The 22,685-nt window shown below is 38.7% G+C and overlaps 1 protein-coding gene across 4 annotated transcripts in view; it reads left to right on the top strand.

The window, feature by feature from the left end:
* AGPAT5 (1-acylglycerol-3-phosphate O-acyltransferase 5) overlaps positions 1 to 22,685 on the top strand; it is a 62,473-nt gene that overhangs the window by 7,360 nt on the left and 32,428 nt on the right. For 3 of the 4 annotated variants that reach the window (XM_082680516.1, XM_082680515.1, XM_082680513.1), the window contains exons 2-4: positions 10,455 to 10,524; positions 15,930 to 16,045; positions 19,217 to 19,306. In XM_082680516.1, coding sequence (XP_082536642.1) covers positions 10,455 to 10,524; positions 15,930 to 16,045; positions 19,217 to 19,306 — 276 coding nt within the window. The remainder of the gene's footprint in view (positions 1 to 10,454; positions 10,525 to 15,929; positions 16,046 to 19,216; positions 19,307 to 22,685) is intronic. The other variant, XM_082680514.1, reaches the window with a different exon arrangement.

Raw genomic sequence — 22,685 nt, 5'->3', positions numbered from 1 at the left:
GACGCATCTCCGTGCTGTCTCTGATCTTCCTGGTCCTCTAGGAAGGAAAAGCTTTACGAGTGTTTTTGATGTCACTGTTACAAAGTGAAGTTTAGGCCTCCTTTAGGCGGAAAAGGGGAGGGCAGAGAGCTGTGTGTGCTGCTTCTCAGTTACCCTCAGCTCAAAATAATCCTCATGTCAAAGTGGCATGTTTTGGGGCGGCGTGTTCTGATCCCCTTCTACAGCATCATCTGTATCTAAGGACAGTGAAAGAAGTTTTTTTAAAAAAATTTCAATGTGCATGTGGAAAGGAAATGAATATTATTGAGATAAATAATATCTCAATTTTTTTTTCCTTTTTTGAAGAGGAAGAATGCTGTGCCTTATGTGCCCAAGGCGGTGTTGCTTAGATATTCCACCGCGTTAGACACGTGGTTACTGCAGAGTCCATTTTACCACCTCTTCAGGATACAAAAGCGGGAGTTTATCAGATCATGGGAGCAAATCAAAAACAAGGTGAAGAGGCGAGCCCCGTGAGAGGAGAGTGTCTGCATTTAAATCCAAGTCTTCTGAAAGGCGCTTTGTCCAAGATAAACAAGCTTGTTTGACTAAAGCAGCATTGTAACTAGTGTGTCAGTCGCAATGAAGATAATCATTCAAAGAGCATTTTTACTGAATTAATAAAATGAAGAGAGAACATTGTTATTTTTCTCTAGAGGGACTTTACATGAGTGTTTTAAAAATGGAGGACCCCCAACTTGAACAATTATGATGACTTAAAATTACTTAGAGAATGAGGAAGAACCAAAAAGCCGTGTTTTTCACACGGCTTGTTCGAAGGAACAAATTACCTGCCAGAAAGTGATTGTAATTTGAAATACATGTACTAGAAGATTCACAGAATGGTGCCTTTAAAACATCACTGGTGCATTTAAAGTATTTGTTTATTCCCCACCTCTTTACTGTTGAAAATGAGGTTTAGCTTATCCACTTGTGAAAAATAAACGTGCAGCTTCTTGATTCAGTGAACATCTGTTGAAAAGCATTTGAGTGCTGGGCTCTGGGTCGAACAAGGATGCAGTCCTTGCCCCTGAGGAGGCTGTGGGCCTTGAGGGGGATGTGATGTGAGTTGGAAATAAGGATGCACAGCATGACCGGGTTCGTTGTAATGCAAAAGGGGGAGAGATTAATTCTGAGGTCTGGGTTAGAAGGCAGGGGGGCTTCGTGAGGAGGTAAACAAGCGGAAAAGCTGATCTAAGATGACTACAATGAGAGAGCGCAGGGGGCTTTTAGGTAATCAGAGAGTCATTTAAGAATTTATTTGTAGGGGCATTTTGTAAGTTATTATTAAATTTTAAATTCAGAAAACACTACAGTTATCTTATTAATTATATACTTGTTAGTAAGATAGTAGTAACTGTCTTATTAAGTATTTTGAGAATCTGTACTCTTAAATGAAAACTTTTACTTGCCCTCCATGTTAGTAAATTTAAAAGCAAATAACCTTTTCACTTCAATGAACAGAAGAAGTTTGATAATTTTAAGTTGGAGTGAAATGCTTTTTCATTGAAGCCTCGGAAATAAATTAAGTGAAGGGCCTTAAAAACTGCATATATGTGGTACATAAACATTGTAACCATGCATTCCTTTCTTTGGATAATCAACATTTATTTGAAGTACTTAATAATTTGCGTCTATTGCAATAAGATTTGCAGTTCATCATTTCATTTACTTTGCTTTTAGAGCTTGTAAATTTTTAAATCTGAAGGGCTATTCTTTGTAACTTTTTATTTCTGTTGAATTCCAAACAAGTGATAATGACAAATAAAAAAGAAACAAGAGGCAGTCAATCCAAATATCTACTTTGAGATCCTAAATTATGTTATGTCAGAGGCTTACCATCTTCTTTTGCATCTTAATTGGAAATAGCTTTTATTTCAGTGAGATGCATACTGAAAAATAAACTTTAGTAAGTATGAACTATGTATTTATTATTTTCCCTTCAATGGCTAGGAATTAAGATTTTGTTCCTTTCACATTTCGCCCATCTGTTTTGCCCACCAGAATTCATTACTTATCTTACTTTCTCTAGATAACCACTGAAGATCTATTTTTAAACACTGGGCATGTTTAACTTTGTTACTGAGATAAGCTAAATATAGAAAATGTCGATTGTTTGGAAGCCATTTAGGGATGGGGAAAATTAGTGAGTTTTACAGGGATTGCAGAGATGGCTTTCCTGCAAAGCTTTTCAGTTCATGTTTGTGTCTGTAAACAAAGTGGAAAACTGTGGCATTTTAAGGCCAGCTTGGTATATAGTATATGGACTAAGCCCAAGTAGTGGAGGTGTGGCATCTTAAACTGGTGGTGCCCATTAACTGATCATGGGTCACTGAACAAGGCAACTTGGGGGTTCTGTGCCTCAGCCTGCTAAAGCGTGAAATCAGAGAGCTGGACCAGATAGCGGCCAGACGTTGTTCTGGTGGCAATGCATGTACTGACTATATTCACTGTTGGGAATTGTTTGTCATGACATTAGATGACTGTGCTTATTTTTGTGGTTTCCTTTTCACCCTCAACATGCTTGTTTTATTTTAAAGTGGGATATATTGGGTTTTATAGGAGATAAAGTTTGCAGTGCTATGTTTTCTGTATGATTGACACTGTAAATCTTGTGAGACATGCCCATTATTTAAATTTTTTTAAAAATAGATCTTTATTGGAGTATAATTGCTTCACAGTACTGTGTTGGTTTCTGTTGCACAACAAAGCGAATCACCCATATGCACACACATGTCCCCATATCCCCTCCCTCTTGAGCCTCCCTCCCATTCTCCGTTTCCCACCCGCGTAGGTCATCACAAAGCACCGAGCTGATCTCCCTGAGCTATGCTGCTGCTTCCCACCAGCCAACTATTTTACATTCGGTAGTGTATATATGTCCATGCTACTCTCGCTTCTCCCCAGCTTCGCCCTCCCTCCCCGTGTCCTCAAGTCCATTCTCTATGTCTACCTCTTTATTCCTGCCCTGCAACTAGGTTCATCAATACCATCTTTTTTTAGATTCCATATATATGTGTTAGCATATGGTATTTGTTTTCTCTTTCTGACTTACTTCACTCTGTATGACAGACTCGAGGTCCATCCACCTCACTACAAATAACTCAATTTCGTTTCTTTTTATGGCTGAGTAATATTCCATTGTATATATGTGCCACATCTTCTTTATCCATTCATCTGTCAATGGACACTTAGGTTGGTTCCATGTCCGGGCTATTGTAAATAGTGCTGCAGTGGACATTGTGGTACATGACTCTTTTTGGATTACGGTTTTCTCAGGGTGTATGCCCAGTAGTGGGATTGCTGGGTCATATGGTAGTTCTATTTTTAGTTTTTTAAGGAACCTCCATACTGTTCTCCATAGTGGCTGTATCAGTTTACATTCCCACCAACAGTGCAGGAGGGTTCCCTTTTCACCACACCCTTTCCGTCATTTATTGTTTCTAGATTTTTTGACAGTGGCCATTCTGACTGATGTGAGGTGATACCTCATTGTAGTTTTGACTTGCATTTCTCTAATAATTAGTGATGTTGATCTTCCGCCCATTTTTTAACTGGATTGTTTGTTTTTTTTGATATTGAGCTCCATGAGCTGTTTGTATATTTTGGAGATTAATCCTTTGTTGTTTCATTTGCAAATGTTTTCTCCCATTCTGAAGGTTGTCTTTTTGTCTTGTTTATGGTTTCCTTTGCTGTACAAGAGCTTTTAAGTTTAATTAAGTCCCATTTGTTTATTTTTGTTTTTATTTCCTACTCTAGGAGGTGGGTCAAAGAAGATCTTGCTGTGGTTTATGTCACAGAGTGTTTTCCTCTAAAAGTTTCATAGTGTCTGGTCTTACATTTAAGTCTTTAATCCATTTGGAGTTTATGTTTGTGTATGGTGTTAGGTAGTGTTCTAATTTCATTCTTTGACATGTAACTGTCCAGTTTTCCCAGCACCACTTATTGAAGAGGCTGTCTTTTCTCCACTGTATGTTCTTGCCTCCTTTGTCATAAATTAGGTGCCCATATGTGCGTGGGTTTATCTCTGGCCATTCTATCCTGTACACTGATCTGTATTTCTGTTTTTGTGCTAGTACTGTACTGTCTTGATTGCTGTAGCTTTCTGGTATAGTTTGAAGTTGGGGAACCTGATTCTTCTAGCTCCCTTTTTCTTTCTCAAAATTGCTTTGGCTATTCGGGGTCTTTTGTGTTTCCATACGAATTGTTAAATTTTTTGTTCTAATTCTGTGAAGAATGCCATTGATAGTTTGATGGGGATTGCATTGAACCTGTATATTGCTTTGGTTAGTATAGTCATTTTCACGATATTGATTCTTCCAATCCAAGAGCATGATAAATTTTTCCATCTGTTTATGTCATCTTTGATTTCTTTCATCAGTGTTTTATAGTTTTCTGAGTACATTGAACCTGTATATTGCTTTGGTTAGTATAGTCATTTTCACGATATTGATTCTTCCAATCCAAGAGCATGATAAATTTTTCCATCTGTTTATGTCATCTTTGATTTCTTTCATCAGTGTTTTATAGTTTTCTGAGTACAAGTCTTTCGCCTCCTTAGGCAGGTTTATTCCTAGGTATTTTATTCTTTTTGTTGCAGTGGTAAATGGGAGTGTTTCCTTAATTTCTCCTTCTGATTTTTCGTTGTTGGTGTATAGGAATGCTAGAGATTTCTGTGCATTAATTTGGTATCCTGCAGCCTTACCAAATTCATTGATTAGTTCTAGTAGTTTTCTGGTGGTATCTTTAGGATTCTCTATGTATAGTATCATGTCATAGGCAAACAGTACAGTTTTACTTCTTCTTTTACAATTTGTATTCCTTTTATTTCTTTTTCTTCTCTGATTGCTGTGGTTAGGACTTCCAAAACTATGTTGAATAAGAGTGGTGAGAGTGGACATCCTTGTCTTGTTCCTGATCTTAGTGGAAATGCTTTCAGTTTTTCACCATTGAGTATGATGCTTCCTGTGGGTTTGTCATATATGGCCTTTATTATGTTGAGGTAGGTTCCCTCTATGCCCATTTTCTGGAGAGTTTGTTTCATAAATGGGTGTTGAATTTTGTCAGAAGTTTTTTCTGCATCTATTGAGATGATCATATGGTTTTTATTCCTTGATTTGTTAATATGGTGTATCACATTGATTGATTTGCATATATTGAAGAATCCTTGCATCCCTGGGATAAATCCCACTTGATCATGGTGTATGATCCTTACAGTGTGCTGTTGGATTCTGTTTGCTAGTATTTTGTTCAGGATTTTTGTATCTATGTTCATCAGTGATATTGGTCTATAATTTTCTTTTTTTGTGATATCTTTTTCTGGTTTTGGTAGCAGGGTGATGGTGGCTTCATAGAATGAATTTGGGAGTGTTTCTCCCTTTGCAATTTTTTGGGAGAGTTTGAGAAGGATAGGTGTTAGCTCTTCTCTAAGTGTTTGATAGAATTCACCTGTGAAGCCATCTGGTCCGGGACTTCTGTTTGTTGGAAGATTTTTAATTACGGTTTCAATTTCATTACTTGCGATAGGTCTGTTTATATTTTCTAATTCTTCCTGGTTCAGTCTTGGAAAGTTGTGCCTTTCCAAGAATTTGTGCATTTCTTCATGGTTGTCCATTTTATTGGTATATAGTTGTTTGTAGCAGTCTCGTATAATCCTTTGTATTTCTGCAGTGTCAAGTGTGATTTCTCCGTTTTCATTTCTAATTTGATTGATTTGCGTCGTCTCCCTTTTTTCTTGATGAGTCTGGCTTTATCTTCTCAAATAACCAGCTTTTATTGATCTTTGCTATTGTTTTCTTCATTTCTACTTCATTTATTTCTGCTCTGATCTTTATGATTTCTTTCCTTCTATTGACTTTGGGTTTTCTTTGTTCTTTTTCTAGTTGTTTTAAATGTAGGGTTAGATTGTTTCTTTGAGACTTTTCTTGTTTCTTGAGGTGAGATTGTATTGCTATAAACTTCCCTCTTAGAACTGCTTTTGCTGTGTCCCATCAGTTTTGGGTTGTCGTGGTTTCGTTGTCATTTGTTTCTATGTATTTTTTAATTTCTTCTTTGATTTCTTCAGTGATCTCCTGGTTATTTAGTAGTGCACTGTTTAGCCTCCGTGTATTTGTGGTTTTTTACGGTTTTTTTCCTGTAAACTGATTTCCAGTCTCATAGCATTGTGGTCAGAAAAGATGCTTGATATGATTTCAATTTTCTTAAATTTTCTAAGGCTTGATTTATGACCCAGGATGTGATCTGTCCTGGAGAATGTTCCATGTGCACTTGAGAAGAAAGTGTATTCTGCCACTTTTGGGTGGAATGTTCTATAAATATCAATTAGATCTATCTGGTCTATTGTGTCATTTAAAGCTTGTGTTTCTTTATTTATTTTCTGTTTGGATGATCTGTCCGTTGGTGTAAGTGGGGTGTTAAAGTCCCCTACTATTATTGTGTTACTGTCGATTTCTTCTTTCATGGTTGTTAGCATTTGCCTTATGTATTGAGGTGCTCGTATGTTGGGTGCATAAACATTTATAATTGTTATATCTTCTTCTTGGGTTGATCCTTTGATCATTATATAGTGTCCCTCCTTACCTCTTTTAACAGTCTTTATTTTAAAGTCTGTTTTATCTGATATGACTATTGCTATTCCAGTTTTCTTTTGATTTCCATTTACATGGAATATCTTTTTCCATCCCCTCACTTTCAGTCTGTATGAGTCCCTAGGTCTGAAGTGGGTCTCTTGTACACAGCATACAGATGGGTCTTGTTTTTGTAACCATTCAGCCAGTCTGTGTCTTTTGGTTGGGGCATTTAGTCCATTTACATTCAAGGTTATTATCGATATGTGTGTTCCTATTACCATTTTCTTAGTTGTTTTGGGTTTGTTTTTGTGGGTCTTTTTCTTCTCTTGTGTTTCCTGGCTTAGAGAAGTTTCTTTAGCATTTCTTGTAAAGCTGGTTTGGTGGTGCTGAATTCTCTTAGTTTTTGCTTGTCTGAAAAGCTTTTGACTCCTCCATCGAATATGAATGAGATCCTTGCTGGGTAGAGTAATCTTGGTTGTAGGTTTTTCTCTTTCATCACCTAAAGTGTATCCTGCCACTCCCTTCTGGCCTGCAGAGTTTCCACTGAAAAATCAGCTGATAACCTTATGGGGATTCCTTTGTATGGTATTTTTTGTCTTTCCCTTGCTGATTTTAATATTTTTTCTCGGAATTTAATTTTTGTTATTTTGATTAATATGTGTCTTGGTGTGTTTTTCCTAGGGTTTATCCTGTATGGGACTCTCTGTGCTTTCTGGCCTTGGGTGACTGTTTCCTTTCCCACGTTAGGGACGTTTTCAACTATAATCTCTTCAAATATTTTCTCAGACCCTTTCTTTTTCTCTTCTTCTTCTGGGACCCCTATGATTCGAATGCTGGCACATTTAGTGTTGTCCCATGGGTCTCTGAGACTGTCCTCAATTCTTTTCATTCTTTTTTCTTTATTCTGCTCCTCGGCAGTTATTTCCACCATTCTGTCTTCCAGCTCGCTTATTTGTCTTCTGTTTCAGTTATTCTGTTATTGATTCTTTCTAGTGTATTTTTCATTTCAGTTATTGTGTTCTTCATATCTGTTTTTTTGTTCTTTAGTTCTTCTAGATCTTTGTTAAACATTTCTTGTATTTTCTCAATCTGTGCCTCCATTCTGTTTCAGAGATTCTGGATCATCTTTACTATTATTACTCTGAATTCTTTTTTGTAGATTGCCTATTTCCTCTTCATTTATTTGGTCTTGTAGGTTTTTACCCTGCTCCTTCATCTGTGACATATTTTTTTTGCCATCTCTCTTTTTTTTTTTTTAATGAGTGGGGCTGTGTTCCTGTCTTACTGGTTGTTTGACCTGAGGTTTCCTACACTGGGGTTTGTAGGCTGTTGGGTAGGGCTGGGTCTTGGTGCTGAGATGAGGACCTCCATGAGACCTCACTCTGATGAATATTCCCTGGCGTCTGAGGTTCTCTGTTAGTCCAGTGGTTCAGACTCGGAGCTCCCACCGCAGGAGCTCTGGTCCGACAAGGGGCTCGTGAACCAAGATCCCGCAAGGCATCTGAGGCAGCAAAAAAACCCAAAAAACAAAAAAAACAATAAAAAAAACAGCAAAGTAAAAAATAAAATTAGACTAGGAAACTAACAGGTATGTTAGGAAGAATATAAAAATAAAAATATAGCTGAATCAACAACTGGAAGGTACATTAGTACCACAATAGTAAAAAAGAGGAGGAGGGAAAAGAAAAAAAGGGGGCGGGGGGAGGCCTTGACTGTGGAGGGCGGGGCCTAAGCAGGGGCAAGCTTTGGGTGGTGGGCGGGGTCAATGCTCAGGACCCACAGGGCTGGAAAAGGCCCTGGGGGCTGTGGGCAGTGGGGCTTGAGCTCAAGGAACAAAGGGGCCCAGGCGTGCCCCCCATCCCTGGTCTCAGAGGGCAGGGGACCTCACCCGGGAGCCCAGCAGGCTTCCTGGGCTCCAGTGGGCGGGGCAAACACCCTCCTCTCCTCTCCTGCTCCTGCGGTCTGGGAGGGCCCCTTCCACCTGCCTCTCCTGATCTGCCCGGCCTCCATCCTATGCCCCCAGGGACCTACGCAGCCTGGAGGGGGCTTTGGAGGGCAGGGGATCGGCCTGGGAGCTCACCCATTGTTTAGATTTTTAGTTTATTTTTCAAAAATATAAAATTATACATATTTAAGGTGTTCAATGTGATGTTTTGATATACGTATGCATTATGAAATGATTACCACAATGAAACTAAAAAAAATGCCTTTTAATAGCTTGTATGCCATTTACCTTAAAAGGCTGTAGTCTCTAAATGAAGCTCAGAGCAAGAAAAGGGAAGGAGAGTCTCCTAGTGGTTCAAGTTCTGTCTTCAGCCTGGGGGCAGGCAGGTCTCCAAAGAGTGGTATTCAGATTGAATCCGTTAAACCACAGCCTTCCATTGTGAATGTGTCATCCACGGAAGTCAAGCCAGAAATACTCTGTCGTGTAGCTGCAGTACTTTAAACCCAGTGCGTGCCACCCAATGGTCTCAAAGCAATTCTGGCTCGTTGGTAGGAAGGGGCATTGCTCACACACCAGGACTCCACTTTTAACCCTGCGTGGATCAAGTGATTGACTTCGTCCTTTTGTTTTGGCACTGATAAGCTTTCTTAATGAAAAACTATTGAGGAGAAATCTAAACTCATATTACCTGCATCGCACTGTATAGTTTTCTGGGGAAGATACAAGAAATCTCAGTCTGAGTCCCTGGTCTCCAGAACTTTGTCATCTAACTCCGTTTATCTACAGAGAGGTTGGCTTAATGTCTTTTTCTTTGTTCTGTTGTTAAGATATAAATGAGTAGTGGTGTGATCAAAAGATAATCTCTGTGGCTATCTAAAAAGATAGATCTGTAGCTAATTCATAATCTTGAATAATCTGTGATGACAAGATACAGAAACAAAAACGCCCTGAATAAAAAAATACCACTGTTAGGAGTCATTTCGTTTGAAGTCTTTAAAAATGTACTTCCAATTTCTTTAAATAATTTATTATGAAATATTTGAGACAGAGAGAACTACAGAAAGACTCATAAGGAGCACCTGTGTACCCACCACCCAGCTAAAGAAAGGAAGCACGACAGCTGGAGTTGCAGCCTGCTGTGTACACCCCGCCCTGTTGTGCAGCTTCCCCTTCCTAGAAGCCACTGATCCTGAACTCCCTGTGCTCTGTATAGAGATGTAAAGAGTCCCAATCGTGGGACCAAGTTTCCCCATTACTTACAGAATAAAGTTTTCATCTTTAGCTTGGTATTCAGAAGACTGTACGTTCTGGTTCAGATCTCCTCCGGTCCGCCTGCACCCCTCACCGTCTCTAGGTGCAGCCTGGGTGTGCCGGCACCCTGCCAGGTGCACCCTTACTGGCCTCAGATGCTGCTGCTTCCATTCCTTTGTTCCTCTCTTCATGAACCTTCTCTGCTGAAACCACACCTAATGAATGCTACTACTGCCTGCAGTTGACAGTTCTTTAAAATAGACTGTATTTTCATAATATCTGCATTATGTCTCATCACAGTTATTGTATGCACGCCTGTCTCTTCCACTGCACTGTAGACTCTTTGAAGGACGCCGTACCTTATGAACAGTGTTTCAGATGTTGTGAGCAGTCAGTAAAAACTCAGGAGGATACTGATCATTGCTTTACTTTATGACCATTAACCTGCCCTGCGCTCAACTGCTTTATAGACATGTGCTGTTTATGGTCCCTGAGACTCCTAAGAGAAGTCTAATAGTTGTTAATCATGGGTGGGACTATTCATGACATCGCGTATTTGTCAATTTTTTTGACATTGTCATATTTTGTATGTTACAGTAGTACATGTTTTAAAATATCAAAGTAATGTCTCTCTTTATTTTATCTTTTAGATATTGCTGTATGGAGATTTGCCAAAAAACAAAGAAAATATAATATATTTGGCAAATCATCAAAGCACAGGTTTGTATTTCATTTGCATGAAACAGGTTTCTCTACGCACAGTAGGAAAGTAATTGAAAGTAATGTTCTGATATTTTTAAATGGATTTGTTGTTGTTGGTAAAACATGAATTTTCAATGCAGATATTATATGTGACCTCGTATTTTTGTGATGTTAGTTTTTTGGAAAATCAGGAATGTGAAAGCTGTGAATTTTCCTTTTCCCTCTGCTGGGTGTATATAAGCTATTTTCTTTCCTTTTTTTCTCTTTCTTTGAATAGTCTTCCTTTTTAAGTTTTGTTCTTGGAAGTGGAATTTGTGGATCATACTGTATAAACATTTTATATTTTTGATTGTTAAGCTGCAGAAAGGTTGTACTGATTTGTGAGTACTCATTTCCTTAAACACAGTATTAATTACTAATGTCTGCAGTTCCTTTTGCTTCTTCAAATGTTTGGGTTTAATTATATCTTGCTCTTCTATCAGAGGAATCACAGAAGACTCTGCTCTCCAGTGTAGCGCAGTATATACGTTAAATTAGCTCAAGGTACTTAAAAAAAACACTTTTTATATTGAAATAATTGTAGATTCACAAGGATTTACAAAAATACTATGTAGAGTCCATTGACTCCACCAAGTTTGTCCCAGTGATGGCATCTTATACAGTAACCAAACTAAGAAATTAACAGTGGTTAAGGTACTTTTCAGTTCTCCAAATAATTCAGTCCAAGAAACATCCCACTTCATATTTTTTCAAAGCTGTAACTGCTTTTGATACACACTTCCTAAATTCTATTTTTATTACTTTAAAAAATGTAGTACCCAGAAGTTCAAAGCTAAAAACAAGCTGATGAATGATAACACCTGATTGAGAAATTACTAATGGCTGTGGCTGTCCTTTATCTTCCTCCTGTCAGCTGTGTTTCTTCACGGTTACTTTTACTACTACGTATACCTTCTGGAAGGTAAAGAAAGGTAAAGAAGTTGAGGTGCATCTTTCTCAACTTACCTTGTTACTGATTACACTCAGTTTTCTAGGTCAAGAGCTGATGCTCTGAAGGGTGAATAGGAATTTGATATATCTGTATTTCCCTGGCTTTATTACCATGACTGCTAAGACTATTTGATTTAATTACATTTGACTTTAGCAAAGCAACCAGCCCTGTGGTCAGGGTCTGCTTCTAACTCTGACCTATAAAGCAGCCTGACTTCCTCTTTATTTTGACTGTTTCTCCAGTCATATCGGGCTTTTTACTGCTAACACAGTCTTGCTATTCCTGTTCTGCTGCTGATGGCATATGTCTACCAGGGTTCCAATATCCAAATAAAAAGCATTTGTGGGTCTAGGGCAGGGAGTGGCTCATGATAGCCCAATTTCCTTTATATTGAGCCCCTGGTTAATTTCATTTAGAGTTTTCTTTCTGTTTAAAGAATTCTCTCTTAAAATTCCTTGTTCAGGTTCCATGCCAACTTTCCTTTTTCCAGGTTTCAATGGAAATAGTGTTCTGCTAACAGAGCTTTGGTACTAGCACAAACCTGTGGAATAAGTACTCCCTGAACATTCCTGGAGGTGGGAGTAGTAGCAATAAAAATAATAATACAAAAATTATAGCCACTGCTGTCATTTGTCTGCTTACTATGTGTTGGCCTTTATATCCATTACTTCAGAGTGAGGACTTCTGGGAAAACATTTGGAAGGACACAGAGTTTTCACGATTCTGTGTTTGGACCTGGAAGGGTAAAATGGGAAGTGTGAGCCTCTTAGGCAGCCCACGGCTGACGTGAAAACGTTACCTGTCTCATCACAGAGAACCAGTCTGCATTCCCGTCCTCTCACCCGACCTCTGAGTGCCTGGACTTTTAGTACCGGCCCCATACCAGTCCGTCATTCGGGGTTAAGAAGGTTGCTTTTTGAATGCTTTAAAAAATCCATAACTTAGGAACATAACTAGATAGTGACTTTAAATTACTTTAGAATTATAGGCTTCAGTTAGAATATGATAGAAGATACGTAGCCTTTTCCCAGAAAAATGGGCACATAAAACTTTGCCTAGAGTTTGAGGTTCCAGAGGTCCCTAAAGCTTATCCAGGGACATGGCTCGTTGGCCTGCTATGTCTGGGTACCGCTTTTAAAACCCTTTTGAGGTATTAAAAACCACAACCGAGTAATCTGAAAATGTCAGTAGCAGAAAGAACACGTCAAGGACCGCTGTTCAGCTTAGGCTTCCTTGCTCTCCCTCTGCGAGGCCTGCCAGAATACAAGAGTCTTTCCTTGGCCGGGCAGCCAAAGAATTGGCATTTGAATTCGTCCCTCTGGTCCCGTTTTCACTTGATGTGCCCCTGCTGTCTCTGCATTCTTAGTCTCTGTTAACTTATTTATGTCCAGAGTCAGCAAGGCTGCAGTGACCACTATTCCTTCCTCTCGGCCTTCTTTAGCTCTCTGCTTTGGACACTCTGTACCTTTTTAATCTCACGAAGGTTCCCTTTTCTTGGTTTAGGTGACATTTGTCTTGACTAACAACATGTATGGGGAGGTCTGGGCTGTGGAGTCAGACCCCAATTCATAAGCTATTCTGCAATAGGCTGTGTGACTGTGGGCAAATGACTTAGCCTCTCTGAGCCTTATTGGTGAGGTGTGAGTCATGTCTACTGGTCAAGGCTTTTAGGCAGTTTCCATAGGCTAGCTCGTAATCTCACAGAGAGCCCGGCTCACACGGGCAGCGAACAGTAGGGGTGATGATGATGACAGCTAATCCCGAGGGCACGCCGGATCCGTGTTAGGCGAGTGCTCACATGCAGGATCTCCTTCAGACCGCGCTATGCCCTTATGAGTTGGGAGCTGTTGTCACCTGATAACACAGATGAAAAAGCTGTCATCTTCTCTTGCTGCCTCTCCTCACTGCCCTCCCCTCCTCTCTTCCCAGTTAATGGGAACAACGGCTTGGGCCGAATCACCATAGAAGAATTCTTACGCAGCTGCATTTCTTGATCTCATGCCAGAACACAAAATGTGTGAATAGTTATTATAAAGGTAATACATTAGCATCTCAGCCGTCAGTAACTCAGCTGTAGTCTAGTGTCTCCTATCTGAAACCTAGTTGAGAATTTAAAAAAGTAAAAAAGATAATTGAGTAGCAAAAAATGATGGCACAAAGCTTGTGTCTCTTGACTGCTAAATTAGTTCTTAAAATTTTTCCACTAAATAGTTCAGAAGTCTAAGGGTATAGCCAGGACAGTCCGTTACAACATGACATGCTTTGTAAATTTTACACTTTCTCTTAATAGTTATTGGAAGATGTATCCTAGCCTACCATATAGCCATGTGTGTTTTAATATAAAAATGAATTTTCAAATTCTTCCACATTTTAAAAAATGATTGTTTCAGGAAAAGATACCAAATCTTGTTTTTAGCCTTGTATCCCAAATATGTTCCAGAATATACTGTAGCCTGGAAACCATACGCTAAGTTCTCTGAATTTATTCTGAGTCTGTTTACTTTTACATTAGGTATAGTTATAACATTAGCTTGATTATTTAGTTTCCAAGACATGGTTAGAAAGAAATGTGTTTATCAGTGACTGTTTAATTGATCTGAATTACAGGGAAGGGGATAGGGAGAGGGCTTCTATAGGGAGGTACATACTTTAGAGAAAAGTGATAATTGATAGTTCCATAGAGTAGGCGTCACCAACTGGTAGACACCACTGCTGGGGATCATTTACTACAGGGGAAAATCTTTGCATCACTCTATTTAAAGGAGCCATAATAGGAATTATAGATGTAATCATTGTACCTCTTAAATCATCAAGAAAGAGTTAATTATGAATGATAAAAAAGATTGAAAAGAAAGATTTATAATAATTGATAAAACATTTTTGCAAAAGGATAATTTTTAATGTTTAACTTGGCTAATATACTTGTTTAGGATATTCTGTCCAGTATGGTGCATTGCCTAAAGAATATCACACAGCTAAGAGTTAATCTTCCTGTAATCCTGTGGAAAACTGTCCCTTTTGGTTGAAATTTTATTGTTACTCCGTTATTTTCTTGGTTTTTATTTCCTACCGGGTTTTTATTAAAAAAAAAAAAATTCCTCTCGAATTTGCTCCTTTTGTTTTCATTTCCCTGGCCCTGAATACACTTGTGATCCGATGACTGAATCCTTTCACAGATTCTTATTAATTTTTTTTCCAAGTATCCCATCTTCCAGTTCATCTGTAGATACGAGAAAAGTCTCCCTCACATTTCTTTTTTTTTTTTTTTTTTTTTTTTGCGGTACGCGGGCCTCTCACTGCTGTGGCCTCTCCCGTCGCGGAGCACAGGCTCCGGACGCGCAGGCCCAGCGGCCATGGCTCACGGGCCCAGCCGCTCCACGGCATGTGGGATCTTCCCGGACCGGGGCACGAACCCGTATCCCCTGCATTGGCAGGCGGACTCTCAACCACTGCGCCACCAGGGAAGCCCTCACATTTCATTTTTGTCATTTTCATTCTTATGAAGAAATAGGGTAGTTGGCAGCCATTTTTTTTCAAATCCAGATCTCTCTGGTCCTCCAGACCCTTTACCATTTGCTGGCTTAACTTCATTTTATTTCCTCTTGATCTCTTTAAATCATCTCTTCTGTTTGCCATCTTCTGTACAGTTTGCTGGTCTCCGGTTCTTTGCTTTGGCAGGAAGGCTAGTCCCAAGGAAGGGCTACTTCTGTTCAGAATTTGCTCTGCTTGAAAGATCAATTAACAACCTGTCTCTTCCTATAGGTTTTTTGAGTTCTTTGTTGGCACCTCACTCGTGCCTTCTTAGTTTTGTTTTTTTTGAACTTTTAGTCATAACATATCTATGGAATTAGAGTCATTAGCAGCCTGGCTACGTGTCCTTTGATTATGTAAAGAACACATATGTGCCCAGCATAGTTGTAAGCTTTGAGAGATCTTTGTTTTGAATTCCATTATAACCTTTTATTGTGTCCTGAAAGTCATTGGTCAAGATAAAATGTCCTTGCCTCTTGTTGAACATATTGGTATATACAGAATATTTACTTGCACATGACAGCTTCATTTAGCCATTTTTTTGCTTATAATTTCATGTTTTCTAGACGTCAAGAATGAGAGAAGCCAAAATATTTTATTTTGTTCATGCTGCTTTTGGATTACTCTGATGGTTTGTGACTTTTGCATTTTATCCCTGAGACGAGAAGCTTTTCAAGAACCGTAAAAACAAAAAAAACAAAAACCAACTAAAAAAACTCCACAGAATTTATATTTTGCAAATGTCTGAGGTTGTTTTAAAGTAATTTAACAAATTCCAACCCTAATATTTTTCAAAGCATATCCTCATACAGTCTTGTGAAGAGGCATTTTGTGTTTCTGTGGAGGGGATGCTGGCGTTCAGCCAGGGCCGCTTATGCACTAATTGATTCTGTCTTTGCAGTTGACTGGATCGTTGCTGATATGTTGGCCATCAGGCAGAACGCTCTCGGACACGTGCGCTATGTGCTGAAAGATGGGCTCAAATGGCTTCCATTGTATGGGTGTTATTTTTCTCAGGTAACTTTCCCATGCTTCTTTCTTTACATATATGTAGCTTATGAAAATTTTAGATTTTAAAATTTTACATGCATTTAATATGAATGTATGAGTTTTTTTGGTTTATTTTTATAGGTTTAATAGTTTATTCTAAATTAACATGATTTTGTCTGGCATTTTTAATGGTGTGTGTTTATATATATATATGGTTACCCAGATTGTTAAATTAAATAGAAAAAAATGCCAATGTACAAAAACCAAATAAATAGAAAAATTTAAAGACCTAGAACTTGATGGACACTTACCTTAAGAAACTAAAAAGTAATTATCTGTAGGATATAAAAAAATAGTGAGCTATATATGTAAAGTGCCTAGCATGAGTGTCAAGTACATAATAAATATTCAATATATGTTACTTTATGCAAATCCTTTAAAATTACATAATAACCATCAGGTCATGGAACTATATAACAGGCTCTTTGATATTCAGAAGGGGATTACTAGCATTTTTCTATGCCTTTTCTGAATATATTATTTGATATGTAATTTTCTAAATATTAAGAATGAAATTTGTATGGAAGACAGACTTGTTAATAAGACTTTAATAATCGATTAAAGAAGAAAAGCTAAAGTTATGGTGAGCTCTGAAAATATATAAATCTGAAAGTCATCTGTTGGACACAAGACAGTGGTACCACCGATCTGTGCTGCCCCAAGTCCCATGATCAGTGACCCTGTGGTGTTGGAGGTTAGTGTACTTACTGCCCGTCTCCTTTCCTCTTTTCCTGAGTCTTTTAAAGGGAAATAAAATTCATATATATTTTGATAAAAAGTATTTTAAACTATTGGGTGCATGTATAAACGGGAATAGATTAATAAGTAGTGGAATTTATGCCACGAAGTAAAATTTTCTTTTAAAAGGATTTTTTTTTTACAGTTTGTATGAAACAGAAATAATGCTATTCAAAAATAGTTATTTACAAGCAAAATACGAGGAAACAGACTCTCCAGTTTTATATTTCTTATAATTATTATATTTATAAAATATTAAGTATTTTATATGTGTAGAAAAATGCATATTAATATATAGACATTCAGAAAACTAAATATTTCCAAACTGCCAACTTGTGAGCATTATAAGATGCAGATTAACTGTAGCATTCAGAACAGAGATCTCTTTGCTCCCTCATCCCAACCAAAAGCAGGTGTTTTGGGAACCTTACTGTTGGGTTAAATTAAAAAATAAATAAATAAAAAGGGCAATAGCGAGCTTTTGCTCATTTAAGCCCTGTGAGTATAACTAGAGATATGTATGACAGCTGTGATTGACCCCCACTCTCTTTCCTCCACTCTGCTTTCGTTTCTGGCTATCTTTATTATAACACTTATCAATTCTCTCTATATCACACACGTATACATATTTTGCTTCCTCACTAATCAGGGAGTTCCTAAGGAAAGATACCTGGTCTTCACTTCTGTGGCTTCCATATACCTGGGAAAGAATTCAGATGTTTTTTAATTAAAATAGACTTTAAGGGACTTCCCTGGTGGCGCAGTGGTTGGGAATCCGCCTGCCAGTGCAGGGGACATGGGTTTGATCTCTGGTCTGGGAAGATCCCACATGCCGCGGAGCAACTAAGCCCGTGCGCCACAACTGCTGAGCCCACGAGCCACAACTACTGAAGCCTATGCACCTAGAGCCTGTGCTCTGCAACAAGAGAAGGCACTGCAATGAGAAGCCTGCGCACCGCAGTGAAGAGTAGCCCCCGCTCACCGCAACTAGAGAAAGCCTGCGTGCAGCAATGAAGACCCAACACAGCCAAAAATAAATAAATAAATATATATATTAAAAAAAAGAACAAAAGATGCTCCTAGTTCTCTAAAAAAAAAAACTTCAATAAGCAAATTAAATGACTGGGAAGAAATAGTATGTGAAGAATAGACGTCATGGCATTGAAAGCTTGGGAAAGTTTCACACTGCAATGTATGCATTCTTTGGCTTTAATTCTAAAGAGTTAGTGAAGAATGAATTTATTCTCATCAGTCCTCTTAGTTTGGGTAAATAGTGACATACATTCTGTAGAGCATTTTGAGTTTCTTCTCCGTACTCAGGCAAGCCAGTTCACATGTGGAAGGAACCATGACCAGAATCTAAGACCACCTTTCCTCTCCTCTTTATCCTATCCCCTCCTTGCTTCTCTTTATTTCCTTTGACTCATATTCTTGATTAAGACAAAATCAAATTCATCCAGTCGGTTAATTTTACAGATGCGTTCAAATTAGTAGAAAGGAGTACAAAAAAATAGCTGACCTGATGCAAAGTTTCAGTGAAGTGCACTTATGAGGTTTAATTAAGGCTACCTTAATTTTTGTGAAGGTGCCTGTATTAGCCTGCTAGGGCTCTCATAATAAAGTATCACACTGTGTGGCTTAAACAACAGGAATTCATTTGCTCACAGTTCTGGAGGCTGGAAGTCCAAGATCAAGTCCTGGTGTCAGCGGGGTTGGTTTCTCTTGAGGTCTCTTTCTTTGGCTTGTAGACAGCTGCCTTCTCCCTGTGTCTCTCCTTTGCATGCACTTGTCTGTGTCCTAATCTCTCCTTATAAGGCTCCATTTCTGTTGGATCAGGGCCCACTCTTACGACCTCATTTATTTTCCTAAAAGCCCCATCTCCAAATACAGTCACATTGGGGGTTAGGGCTTCAACATAAGAATCTCGGGGGGGAGAACAGAATTCGGTCAATGACAGTACGACATAAATATGTAGCAGGGTCGGTTTCTAAAATTTCGAAGATAGTATTTGTTGAAAGGAGAATTTTTAGTTATTCCATAATAGGTCATTGGAGAAATTGAGCTAAGATCCATCTGATTGAATTTTTGATTTTAAAAATATGTATTTTTAAGAAAGAAAGCATTTTTAACTGCCAACAGACCTAAATATTCATGCGTTTTCCAGTAAAATGTCGCACACAGTTTTATTTGAATTGTATTAAAAACGTAGGAGAATTTTCAGCTAGTGTTCTCTAGATGCTAACAGATGAATGTATTAAATATAATTTAATTCCTAAAATGTAATTTTATTCTTCACTCTTTGGGAATAAAGTTAACCCTTTTGATGACTGGCCGTTGGATATTTTAATAGTAAATACGTTTTTCCCCTCTTTTTTCCTTTTTTTCTTTTTTATGTGGCAGCATGGAGGGATCTATGTAAAGAGAAGTGCCAAATTCAATGAAAAGGAGATGAGAAAAAAGCTGCAGAGCTACATCAATGCAGGAGCTCCAGTAAGATTACGCTCATTTTCATTAATTTTCTTACCATCTCTCATTCTTTAACTTAAACATTAAATTAGCATTTAAGAATTGTTTTGAAAATATAGTATCCCGTGTGTAATAAATAATTCAGAGTTTTCGAGGCAACAAAAACCCTCTAAATATAGGTAAGCAGTTATTTTTGGCCACCCGAAAGATTGCGGCAGGCGATTGGATCCTTTGCTGGTAGTTGTCAGTATTGACCTTAAAGAGGAGTAGCAAGAACATTTGCTGTCTTCAGTCTATAAATAGAAAACAGAACTGCGCTTGTAACCTTAACTTCAGCCACTTCAGAGCTCCTCCAACTCCGCTTCTTCAGTCACATGGAGTTTTAGAACAGCTGTTTTCTGTCGGTATAAATTTGGATTTCTTGTATCTGTTGAGTTATTTGAAAAGTCAGGAAAAGTATGAACATCTACAAATGAAGAATCATTGAGTGTAAATGTTACTTATAAAACCTTGCTCCGCCCAGAAGGAATCTCAATATTCTCTTTGAAGAATGCCGATTGCTGCCCTATAGCTTTTCCCCCGCGCTCTCCGAGGACAGAGCACCATGACTGCAGTGACCTCCTGAGCTTTATTCCCCAGTGCATGGCATGCTTTTCTGTCCTGGTGCTCAGGGGCTTAGCTCCCAGTTACCAGTTCTTTTCTTCTTTCTTCTTTCCTTCCCGCTCTCCTGCTCCCCGCCCAGTTGCCCCCTCTCTCCACCTTCCGCGTCTTCTCTTCTTGCTCATGGTGCCTTCTTTCCTTGTGTGCTTGGTGATCTTTGTCTGCTCCTGATTGTACCTGGAAAATTATTTGCAGAAATCAGCTCAAGCGTAAGATGAAACTGCCTTCCCCCAGAGAACAGTGGCATTTGTTTTAGCTGGGCCCCTCGAGGTGCCTCTCGTCCGGGCCCTCCCAAACCAAATGCTGAGCTTGAGGCTGACTGGACCACCCAGGCGACGCAACCAAGGTGGCAAGTGCACGTGAGGCCTGGATTGCCTGCATTACTTTTGCACCAGGAGTGAAGCCTGTGGCGCTCTCTCCGCTTCTGGTTCACTCTCACTGTTTCCAACAGGAGGTCTGTGGCCTTCGATTTCCGTTCCCCTCACCTTTTGAATCTCTTAGAACGAAAGTTCTTTTCTGGGCTTACTTCTGCCTTACTGTGTTTGCTTTAATCTTGGTCTTACCATCTTGTCAGCTCTTGGATACTTTTAAGATGATGTTATATCCAGCTTTTTAAGTTGTTTTCAGTAGGAAAATCAGTTCAAATAACCTAATCTTGGGCTACCGGAGAACGTTTCTGTTTTTCAAGGGCAAGAGTCTAGTGTTTTGATGTTCATGCAGTGATGCTGAATGGCAGGCTCGTGAGGCAGTGCTGTGAGCCGCTGTCACTTCAGGTCACTACAGGTCTGAGGCCGGTTTCTTAGAGTCTGGATGAATCGTCTTTTTTTTTTTTATTTTTGCGGTACGCGGGCCTCTCACTGTTGTGGCCTCTCCTGTTGTGGAGCACAGGCACCGGACGCACAGGCTCAGAGGCCATGGCTCACGGGCCCAGCCGCTCCGTGGTATGTGGGATCTTCCCGGACCGGGGCACGAACCTGTGTCCCCTGCATCGGCAGGCGGACTCTCAACCACTGCGCCACCAGGGAAGCCCTTCATTTTTTAATATTAAAGGCTATGAAACATACATAATCTCAGACTCTTCATTATGCTCTTTTGTTTCTGAAAGTTAATCACATAATTGACAGGGTGGAATATATTTATCAAGTCAATTTCCATATGGCTTAATTTTCCTCACAGAAATCTATGGTTAATTATTAAATCAGCTCTTATTATTCACTACTAGTATTATTTGAGAGACTGCAGAATTTTGTTTCCAAAAATATGTCTGAATTATCAATTACTAAGAAATACATCTTCTCAATAAATATTGCTGAGACAATATTTTTATAAGGTACTTATCAGTTGGGGGTGCAAATGAAACATTTATGACAAAAATAACTACTTCATCTATAGAAGTCACTTAGTCAGCATTGGAGCCATGCAGTTTACAGCACAAATATGGAATCTTCTGCTTTGTTTCTTCCCAAATTTAACTCAAGTTCCTTTTCAAATGTGAGGCAACCTAGTGCATAAGAGTATTGGCTTTGACATCAGATTTGAGTTTAAATTCCAGATCTGCCATTTAAACTTTGTTACTTTGTACATCACTTCACTTCTCTAAGCTTTAGTTTCCTTATATGGTAAATTTGTTAATATTTACTTAATTTGGTAGATAGGATTAAATAACATGTTTGAAAATTATGCTTATTGTATTTTCCTATTGCTGCTGTAACAAAGTACCACAAACTTACCAGCTTAAAATAACACAGACATTGGATGTAGCAGCAAAAGCACAGGTAACAAAGATAAACAAATGGGACTACATCAAACTAAAAAGTTTCTGCACAGCAAAGGAAATAATCAACAAAATGAAAAAGCAGCCTACAGAATGGGAGAGAATACTTGCAAACCACATATCCTATCCAATAAGGTGTTAATTTCCAAAATATTTGAGGAACTCATGCAACTCACTAGCAAAAAAACAAATAACTCAATTGAAGATGGGCAAGGGACTTGAAAAGACATTTCTCCAAAGAAGACATACAAATAGCCAACAGGTGCATGAAAGGTGCTCAGCATCGCTTATCATCAGGAAAATGCCAGTCACAACCACAGTGAGTTATCACCTCACACCTGTTAGGATGGCTGTTATCACAAAGTCAGAAGATGGAAGTGTTTGTAAGGATATAGAAAAGTTAGCCGATGTTGGTGGGAATATAAGAATTCCATAGTGGTACAGCCATTATGGAAAACAGAATGGAGGTACCTCAAAAGATTAAAAAAAGAACTACCGTATGATCGAGCAATTCCACTCCTGGGTATATATCCAAAAAAATAAAATTACTATCTTGAGGAGACATCTGCATTCCCATGTTCATTCACAGCAGCCAAGATATGGAAACAACCTAAGTGTGCGTTGACAGATGAATAGATAAAGAAAATGTGGTGTACACAGACACACACACACAAAATGGAATTTTTTCAGCCTTAAAAAAGAAGGAAATCCTGTCTTTGCAACAACATGGATGAACCTCAAGGGCATTATGCTAAGTGAAATACGCTTGACACAGAAAGACAAACACTGCATGGTCTCACTTATATGTGGAATCTAAAAAGGCTGAACTCATAGAACCAGAGGGTAGAATGGTAGTTCCCAGGGCTGGGAGTTGGGGGAAATGGGGAGATTCAGTTACAAGATGAATAAATTCTGGAGATGTAGTGTACAGTATGGTGACTATACTTAATAATAACATATTGCATACTT

Source organism: Grampus griseus, assembly GCF_964374135.1.
Source record: "Grampus griseus genome assembly, chromosome: 21".
Lineage (NCBI taxonomy): Eukaryota > Metazoa > Chordata > Mammalia > Artiodactyla > Delphinidae > Grampus > Grampus griseus.
The sequence above is the reverse complement of the archived record's forward strand: the minus strand, read 5'-3'. Positions and strand labels throughout refer to the sequence as shown.